At 35.6% G+C, this 10,404-nt stretch overlaps 1 protein-coding gene across 1 annotated transcript; it reads right to left on the bottom strand.

Annotated features, from left to right (window-relative positions):
* Positions 1-224: 224 nt before the first annotated feature.
* Positions 225-7,308, bottom strand: LOC127092707 (protein tesmin/TSO1-like CXC 2). The gene is made up of 12 exons (XM_051031591.1): positions 7,023-7,308; positions 6,146-6,303; positions 5,538-6,060; positions 4,313-4,462; positions 3,246-3,760; positions 3,096-3,167; positions 2,830-3,013; positions 2,646-2,744; positions 2,483-2,549; positions 1,577-1,745; positions 860-1,475; positions 225-762 (listed from the first exon to the last, which is right to left on the bottom strand). Exons 1-11 carry the CDS (start codon positions 7,116-7,118, stop codon positions 917-919), a joined length of 2,592 nt encoding a protein of 863 aa, XP_050887548.1. The 5' UTR covers positions 7,119-7,308; the 3' UTR covers positions 225-762; positions 860-916.
* Positions 7,309-10,404: the final 3,096 nt, after the last annotated feature.

The raw sequence follows: 10,404 nt of genomic DNA, 5'->3' as shown, positions 1-10,404 counted from the left end.
AATGCTTATGATAAATGATTTTGGTTTCTATGATTTTGTAAGCGGGTTTAATGACAAAAACAAATTGTTCACTAAAAATGACATGAATAACTATACATTCTAAGAACTTCATTAACTTAGATTAATGGAATAGATGTACTAACGTTATTTAAAAAAGATAAAAGATAAACAAAAAAAGTATTTTAGCCAGACATGACTAACATAATGTTGAAAGAGTTGAGGCATCAAAGTGCAATAGTGTTTTTTGTTGACCATGTTATAAATAAGAAATATCTACAACCTTTTAGTAATGACTAATCTTTATTAAGAAATCTAATGGCACACAGCAAATATTTGCTACATTTTATATAAGAATATGCATAGTCAGTGCCTTGTACCGTGAAGCATGGTGTGAAGAGATAGACTGCATCGAATATCCTCATTGAGTTTAACTTTTAACTTATCGAGCTAACTGTCAAATGAGTCTCAAAGTAACTGAGGTGATTTGGTTTATGTACAGCACTAATTATCAATTTATAATCAATTTTGTACTGAATGACCAAAGTAACACGGTCATCTCCTTTGAAGATCAGACCCCGAGAATATGTTCATGCCTGAAAGATGGTGCTGCGGCAAGAAAGAGATAAACTACACAGAACCTGTTCCAATAACTTATAAACGAGACTCCAATGTGTAAAAATTGAAAGGAATACTACACATTGGAATAAGATTCAGTTGTAATGGCAACTTTGCATTGATTCACACGATAAGTCACCTAGGAACCTGTTTGCCAATCGATTGAAGAAAAAAAGGTGTCACAGAAATGGTAAGATTCTAAAACATTTTAAACCAATAAAAAAAATGAAATCTGTCAATATACCTTTAATGGACAAGATGCCAACCATACACATATTGAGGGAATTCTTTAGCTTTCGGATTATGTCATTTTCTCTGCACTGTTACTTGAATCTTCCTTGCCAGTGGAAAGGACCTTTGAATCAGCACAAGGGGTCAGCGGTGGAAAAGAAGGAACAGATTGCAATATAAATTTCCTGCCACTTTTCAAGCCACCTCCTGAAGAGCTTGATCCAATCCGAAGTAGATGACTCTGTGGAGGAGAAACTCTCTTTTGGAGTGGAGAATTTGCTTTCACAGACTTGGTGGGAGTTGAAGCTTCTTTCAGTATATCAGGTGTTTCATCTTCTAGAATGTCAAAGAGCTTGCTATCTGGTTCATCATCTAAGTTAATGCTTGGAGTAATTGGTGAACTACCACGCCAACGAAGAGAACCCCCGGATAACTGGCGAATACCACATCTGTTGGAGAGTTGGTATGGTGGAAGATCTATCCACTCACTTTCTTTAGATGAAGCACACGTAGGTGCATTCTTTTGAGAGTCGTTTGTTTCTGTATGTGCAAGATTACTCCGTGAATTTTTGGAAGATTTAGTCCAGTCTGCGGAAGCAAGCCTAGACTTTGCACCCTGCTTGCCTTGGCTGGACAAATGGAAAAAGGACAATCAGCACAAAGGCAGCCAGAGACATCAAAATAGTCAGGATATAACTTCTTATTCATATATAGTGAAGGAAAATCTTACTCGGAGCATTGCAACAACGGTGTTACAGGTGAGAGGTGATTTGCTGGTCGTAACAAGCCTGTCCTGATTGTCACCATTTTCGGTCTATTGTGCAGTTTGTCATCTAACGCTTCTTCAACAATGTTGCTCTCCCTTTCTTTGCTCAAAGCATGTTCCATTGCCACAAAATCTGAATTGAGAAAAATGTGTAATACATTAATCGAAACATTTAATGATCTGTACCCTCTATTCCACCATGTATCATTAAATTAAAATTTCAACTATACTTTAAGAGCTAAAATCACTTTTGTCTCTGTAATTCACACAAATTTTCAATTTATTCTCTATAAAAATGCCTGCCAGTTTGATTCCCTAAAATATAAGAAAAAATGCTTTGGATTTCCATTGTTATAGTTTTATATTTGTCCGCATTGAAATTTATTCTATAACATGTGGACCATATTTATTATTTCAAGGTAGACAAATTACAAGAACTAAAACCAAAAGAGATATCAAAAATTATTTAGAAGTATTTCAGGAACCAACTACAAAATTTAAAAAACTAAACCGGAAAGAATGCACATTAGTGCTTCATTTCACAAGTTCATGAGATCTAATACTTCCTTCAAAATTAACCCCACCACTTACAAAAGTGCACTACAGATTATTACGAGCAGGTTAGAGCAAGCAAAGGAGACAGTTTTATGGCCTACATGACCCTCTCTAGCAATCTACCTGGACTCAGTGGTGGGTGGGGTTTGAGTTGAGGTTCTGGATTCAACTCTAGACAAGGATTAGTATTAGGTAGCAGCAAATCAAAACCTCCCAACATCAATCAATCCATAACATTTCTACTGAGGAGCTAAAAAGTTAAATCATGTAGTGCATTAAGTATCTAAAATAACTATTCATACTAGGAGTTCTAACCTTCTCTCTTGCCAAAGGCATTCTTACATCCATCACATCGACATCCACTTGAGCATCCAACTTTAGACTTTTGATAAGAAAAAAGAACCCATTAGCCTTAGCAGACACAGCAAAACTGGATAAATATTTAAGGCATATAGAAATATGGATAATATACACAAACCTGAAAACATTCACAATATTTTTTAGTACACATTGACCTTTTGCAATTGCAACCTCGTTTGTGCCTAGCTGATGCCGGTGTTGTCATATTCACATCTTCCTGCAAAGGTCACATAAAATTTCACCTAATTGATGAACTCCATGAGGTTGAACTTGAACAACAATAAAATATGAGGATATTATACCATATTATTTTGTGGAACATCGGCCGCACACTTTACAATCTTGGGAGCAAATGCATCTGGATTACGGGATTCAATATGGTGCTTTGTCTCAACAACTGTCTCCTGAAATTCTACTCTATTACCACAGCTATCGCAAGCACAACCGTCGCCACAGAAGAGGCCGGCGCCAAAACAATCACAATAACTGCAAAATACTCAAATCAAAATACATAGATATAGCATGCCATATATAGTATGATTCAAAACATATTTAAAAATGTACTCACAGTTTCAAACATTTACTCTTCTTACAGTTGCACCCCTTAGGGCCACCGGCATCATCAGTATTTGTTTTCTTCCTATAGAGCAATGCAATAATTTTGTGAAACTAACAAACATGTAAAAAATAAAATTTATAAATTACAAGGATAACTGACTTTTTCTTGGAGGTGTTAGGATGATTGAATTCCTCTGTATTCTCGATGCTTGTAGGGCTTACTCTTCTCTTATCACATGTGTTTTCCGGATATAGGTCAATGGACTCTGTCATGATAGGAGATTCAGAAATGAAATAATCTGCGGCTACTGAGGCATCAGTTTCATGGCTCTCATTTCTAGTATCAATAAATGATTGACTGTCCATATCGGTCGGAATTGAGGATCTTGTAACGTTTTCCACTTTATGCAAAGTTATAGAAGATTTGGAGTGCATCCCTTGTAAACCATCTGATAATCTCACCCCAGTAGATGAAGAAGGACAACTAAGGGGCACTGCATTTATGATGCTATTTAAATGCAACCCAATGCCCGGTGGCTTGGAAGCCGTCACAGGAAGCATATTCATGTTGCGCGAAATTACATTTAATTTCACATGAGACTTATTACTTCCAAGAGAAGCAGCTTCCCCAAATTGTAGGCAGCGTCTACGGATGCCATGATGCTTTAGACTAGCCTAACAATGAATATATTTGTACAAAGAAAACGTCAATTAAATTGAGCAAGAAAAAAATGCAAACTCCTGATAACCAGATAGCAAATCATTATCTTATGCAAATTCTGTGTATGATCGCTAAGTAGATAATGCCATTAGACTACTAGAGTCTCATCCTATGTGAATAAAACCTTGTAGCCAACAAATTATTGCTAACTTTTCTTCTTGGTTTAAAATATACTCCATTCTATATATATATTCATAAACAGAAAAATCACTTCCTTATTCTAATAGATGCCCTTAACCTTGAGTCCGTGATGTAATATCAGGACTTGCATTTTATTAACAATCTTGCTTGAGAAAATGCAATTATCACAAATCGACAAAATTTTGAAACCGCCAATCAAAGGTACTGTGCTCTTCTCTTAATTGGAGATAATAGGTGCTAGTGAAAAAAAATTTAGAACTATATTCATCAAGCTTATAATCATTAACTTTCAAAAGAGTCTATTTACACAAAAGGTAACATTATGCTTCAGAGGAATGCAATAGACCTGGGCGAAAATTGATTACCTCAGAACCATCTTGTGGGATATTCTCTGAATTTACTTGAGAGGTTGACACCGTCTCATTGCAATTTTCAAATTCTTTAATATCCTGGATAGGATCAGGCATCAATTGAGGTGTACAGTCACTATGATGTCGTTGATCATTTCCTGCACACTGAAGTTATAAATTTTGCAGATCAGTCAAAAGAGAGTCAAAAGAGACTGGAGGACATCTAGCACACACTAATCATATATATATAAATACTTATGGCCCTACATCAACGTTATAGATACACAGCCGCTATTTGATACGAAATGCACAAAAGCGATATTTATGTATTTTTATTTTAAAATCACAAAAGCGATATTTATGTGTTTTTATTTTAAAATCAAAATCAAAAGATAAAAGGTAACACCATCCAGTGTCTCAGTGATAGAAATATCTTTCAAATCTACTTCTCCCGCGTTCTCATTTATCACCTCACCGCCAACCAACACCATCACTTCACAACTTGTCTGAAATATTTTGGGCTTGGTTATGGATTGACGTGGGGTGGAAACAACCATTGCTCCATTCTCATCTTGTCATTCTCTATTTGATTATTTCCCTTACATTACTTTACATTATTTTCAATTTTTGTTTAGATCTCTTCTCTATGCAAATATTAAGCTTTAATGAAGTCGTCATTTGACTGCTATTAGTCATCTCCACATCTCGGAAATTTGAAAGCAAATACAAGATATATAACAGATTTAACTTGCAAGACAACCTAATGCCAATACATAATTGTATCAATTTGGGAATTTTAAGAGAATCGCCAATATAAGATGAACTCATTGAGGGCTCAACTAATATTATCAACATTTTCTATTGATTTACTTATGGCAAAGTCCTTAGAAATATTTCCCTTCAAATTCAGAGAGATAATAAGATGTTTAAGCTCTATCAAAATTTATCAGATTTGATACTCACTGTCCAAGAGCGTCTCCATTGTTGACCCAGAGGGCTTTAACATTCAATATGATGGAGTTGGTATAACGAGGCAAAAAAAAACCATTAACAGAGCAAAGTTGAAAATGTAGTTGGGTCTCGATTTTGATTGAAAGTTGAAAATGGAAATGAAGACGAATATAATGTGAAAATGGAGAGAAAAGTAATTGATAGGAAGAACTTTTTAGGAAAATACTTCTGTACTATTTAGCATTTTTCTTATAGATATATAGAGTACAGACAGCAAGAACTTAGTTACCTGGGGAAGTGAATCATGAGATTGTTGTTTATCAAAAATATCTGCGCCTGGACTGGATTCTAAATTTGTGTGCTCTTGAGAAACCCATTCAGCGCCATCTTTCTCTCCTTCCATTATTGCAAGATTTTCAGAATATGCTGGCCTTTCATGATGAACCGTATTAGATTCCTCTAACAAAGGCAAAAGTTCTTCTGCTCTGTTAGCAGGACCATCACTCCTATCAGATTCTAATATAACTTTCTCTGACTCAGTTAGTGATGACCCAACTGCATCAGTAGACTGTTCCATTTCTAGGTTGACAGGATACATTTGATCATCCCCGGGATCAGCCAAATATTCATCGACAGATGGTGGAGGACTGCAGCTTTGGGTATTCACATCATTCTGAGCATCTGTTGTAAATCCCTCTGACAGTGGCTGCTGAGGATTCAATTTTTTCAAATCACCATGAGTTTCACCAAGACAGTTGTCTCCAGTGTCATCTTGACACATTTCTCCACCAGATAAATGGGTTTCATCAGGCCTGATACAGAGAAATTTTGTCAACAAAGAACCAGTGAATAGTCAACAACAAAACACCCATAAAATTGAAGTCACGATTCACGAACCTTTCCGAGCATTGTGTCTCACGGTGGTGATCGCTAATACGTGGCGATTTGAATACAAGAGGTGGAGAATTGAGTCCAAGAAACCCATGTGTCGCATGAGAAGCCTTGACAGGCTGTATTGGAGAAAGTGTGTTGACAAATCTTAAAAAAGGAGATTCCTGAAATTAAGAAGACGATGATACGTGAAATTCATTCATTCATTCTTCACAATACTAGAAATTAAATGAACGAATCCAAAAAAACACTACACAAGTCAACCAAAAAGATGGTTCAAGAATCGCGATTCAATACTTTAGAACTTCGGTTGGACCTAACACAAACCCTACAAAACCAGATTTCAAAGTGAAGACTGCCCCCGCTTATATACTTACGTTCAAACCGTATCTCATAAAATGCGAGACTCTTATCAGATACTAATAATCAATTATCAACGCGTGACACCACGCGCGGAAATCCTTTTAAGTCCATTAACACTTACCTAATCAACAACCTTATATTCCAATTCATCATTCAATTTACACTAAACAAAACAAAAATGAAACAATGTGGTTTCATTAATCAAATAAAATAAAATGAGTTGTACCAACAAATATATTTCCAAACAAATAATTCGCACATTAAATGAAACAAAATCGTTTATACATTCAGTAAATTTCAATTCCAAATACACACAAACAGAATTAACACTTAACATTGATGACAACATCAGTAACAATTAAAATCTAATTAGGTTCCATAAACATCCGCTACTAATCCTAATCTTGAACTACGAACAACAGCAAGATCGAAATTGACTTAAACTTGAAAATCGCGTTAAAGAATCCAATTAAAAGGGGAATATTATACAGATTGATGAAATAGGAAAAGAGGAGTATACTTGAACTTGAGGAGATTCATCAGAAGGAGTGTTGGTGGGATTGAGAGTGGAGAGAGAAGGAGTGTTGTTGATCTGAGAAGGTTCTGGAGAATCCATCAATGCAAGTGCAAGAAACAAGGTTAGAAGAAATTGTTGAACCCTACACAGTGTGCATCATCACATACTCGATTCGTTTCTCTAACTTCTCTCTGTTTAATAATGCAACTCGTTCACTCACCAATTTTTTTTTCTTTTTTCTTTTTTTTTTTTTGGTTTATACGAGTCTGAGATAGTGAGATGTGTGCGTGCGGCGCGTGGAAGTGTACGATGATATAGGGCGGGCGTTTAAAATGGGAGCGGGAACTGAAATGAAATGAATGAAGTTCTTTGTTTTTTGTTGGGCCGGGTCAGGTCTGTCTTTATCCGCTTGTTTGTTTGGATAGTCTACATTAATCAAAAGGGTTAACTTACACCTCTAAAACTAATCCACTTGGGATAGACCTATCTAATTTTATTAAATATTTAAAATAGTAAAATAATTTACGAGTAAAAAAGTAACAAAATAATAGTTGTGTAACAGTCGAAAGTAATAAAAAGTATGAATCTGATTTGGTTAAAAAGTTGATATTTGATTTATTCAATGATTCGTCAATTATTTGTGATGTAGTGTGGTGATATGACAATATCTGAATAATACGTAACTTTAGGGTGTTTGTCAATGTGAGATATATAATGGTCCGTTTAGATTTCATTATGTCCAAACAATAATTAACACAATTACACTTCAATTAAAACTTGTCACTTTTACAATTATGGACTTAATCACTAAAGTCCAAGTTGATTGAGTAGGCATGACATTACTAACTATTTTTTAACCATAATAGTTCTTAAAATCCATTTACTACGCACTAGCAGAACTTAATGAATTGGTATTTAATCCTAAATTGATCGGATTTCAAATCAAACATATAGCATAAAAAAACATAAACTAAATATGCAAAAACACCATAACACAATTACATTTAAAAGATTATATTATTACTGAATTTTACATGTTCCAATACAAGTGCTTTAACTCATGATAAGTTAGTTAGAAATACAAATAGAATGATTTGAAGGATTATGATTCTCATTACAAGTTACAGTACATATACAAGAGAGAGGATCATTCATGATTCAAGAATCAAGGGAACTTAATGTACAAGCTACCAATAAGGAAACTAATGAAGACAAAATCAAATATTCTAATTACATATGATTTGTGGTTAATTACTGTCAAGACAATATTAAGTGACTGGTCTAACACCCCCTCCCCCCCCCCCCCCCTCAAACTTGAGGGTGATGTAATTACTCCAAGTTTGTCTCTTAACAGATTGAACCTTGAGTGAGTGAGAGCTTTGGTGAGGCAATTTGCAACTTTGTCTGCTGAGGGTACATAAGCAATTGTGACTTCATTTTGTAGCACTTTGTCTCTGATGTAGTGCACATCGATTTCAATGTGTTTAGTTCTAGCATGCATCACTGGATTGGAAGCAAGAGCTTTAACACTTAGATTGTCACACCACAAAATAAGACTTCTTAATTGGGGCAATTTTAACTCTTGCATTAGTGAGCATGTCCACGTAATTTCAGCTGCCAAGTCTGCCAATGCTCTATATTCTGACTCAGTTAATGATCTTGACACTACCCTTTGCTTCCTTGAAGACCACGATACTAGAGTTTCACCAAGAAAAACACAGTGCCCTGCAATTGATTTTCTATCATCTATGCTTGTTGCCCAATCTGCATCTGAAAACCCTGTGATGTCTAGATCAGTTGATGGTTTAATATGTAGACAGTGATCAATGGTGCCTTGGAGATATCTGAATATTCTTTTTATACCTTGCCAATGTTCCATTGTAGGAGAAGTCATGTACTGACTCAATTTGTTGACAGAGAAGGTTATGTCAGGTCTTGTGTTGGTTAAGTACTGCAGTGCTTCCATGGCTTGTCTGAATAGAGTTGCATCTTTCATTGGTTCCCCCTTAATGGTAAATTGTCTACCACTTACCATTGGTGTTGGACAAGCAGTGACTTTTTCAAAGTTGAATCTTTTGAGTAAGTCTCTAATGTACTTGGATTGCTTCAAGTACAAGCCACTACTGTTTCTTTGCACTTCAATTCCCAAAAAGTAGTGCAATTGGCCAAGATCTTTTAATGAGAACACAATGTTTAACTGTTTGATAAAAGCTTCCAAAATTTTGTTATTGCTACCTGTGATGATGATATCATCAACATAAATGAGGAGAAAGGTTGTGTGATCAGTACCTTTGAGAAAGAATAGAGAGGTGTCACTTTTGGTGTTCTGAAATCCCCAACTTAACATTGCATGTTTGAGGCTATCATACCATGCTCTTGGTGCCTGTTTTAAACCATAAATTGCTTTTGATAGTTTGCAGATGTAATTTGGATGTGTGGAGCTGAGAAATCCCTCTGGTTGATGCATATAAACTTGTTCTTTTAGGTAGCCATTTAGAAATGCATTATTTATGTCCAATTGTCTAATGTCCCAGTTGAGATGAACTGCTACTGACAGGATAATTCTAATTGTGCTAGTCTTTGCCACAGGACTGAATGTTTCATCATAGTTTAATCCAGCAGTTTACTGAAAAACCTTAGTAATTAAGCTTGCCTTTCTCCTTTCAATGGATCCATCTGCTTTGTACTTGGTTTTGAAGATCCATTTTGAGTCAATAATATTTTCTTGGTCTGTGTATGGTACTAGATTCCATGTGTGATTGGACATGAGAGCTTTGTACTCATTGCTCATTGCTTCCTCCCAAAGTGGACTCGTGATTGCCTCCTTCACATTTCTTGGTTCAGTTTCTTGTATTTCTTATTTAGTGAGACCAATGTAGGGTAATTTTGGTTTATGAATCCCTGCTTTGCTTCTAGTGCGTATTTTGTGAGTTGCCACCGCTTCATGTTGATCATTGATGTTATTACTTGTCTCAATAGTGTCTTCATTTGATGCCATGGGTTCAATGTTGTTTTCCTCTACATTGATTGAGTCACCTTCACTCTGAATAGTGAGTTGTTACTGAGTGTCAATACTTGTAGTTGGTGAGCTGTTGTCTTGACTTGCAACTGGTGTGAGAGTGTCCTGACTTGTAGTTGCTTCTGTTTCATTTGTTGGACTCAAATTATCATTCCCTGCATGACATAAAGGAAATAAACTGTGTAAATGGTCAATATTGGTTATCCCTTCCAATGGCCTTTTTGTGTTGAGGAAGCCATCATGAAAAGGGAAGTGATTCTCATTGAACACAACATGTCTTGAGATAAAGACTTTTCCATGGGAGTTTAGACATTTATAGCCTTTGTGAGAGTTGTTGTAGCCTAGAAAAACACATCTTGTGGTGTG

The sequence above is a fragment of the Lathyrus oleraceus genome, chromosome 6 (assembly GCF_024323335.1).
Source record: "Lathyrus oleraceus cultivar Zhongwan6 chromosome 6, CAAS_Psat_ZW6_1.0, whole genome shotgun sequence".
NCBI classification, from domain to species: Eukaryota; Viridiplantae; Streptophyta; class Magnoliopsida; order Fabales; family Fabaceae; genus Lathyrus; species Lathyrus oleraceus.
Note: the sequence above shows the minus strand (reverse complement) of the source record. Positions and strands in the feature narration are given on the sequence as shown.

Bases quoted from the DNA above. Each gene is read 5' to 3' on its own strand.
- LOC127092707 (XM_051031591.1), bottom strand. From the start codon at position 7,118: ATGGATTCTCCAGAACCTTCTCAGATCAACAACACTCCTTCTCTCTCC. The intron at 2,550-2,645 runs GTTTGTGTATAT...TCTTATCAAAAG, and splicing joins AATATTGTGAATGTTTTCAG to TCTAAAGTTGGATGCTCAAG. The intron at 1,746-2,482 runs GTTAGAACTCCT...TTCTCAATTCAG, and splicing joins TGCCTTTGGCAAGAGAGAAG to ATTTTGTGGCAATGGAACAT.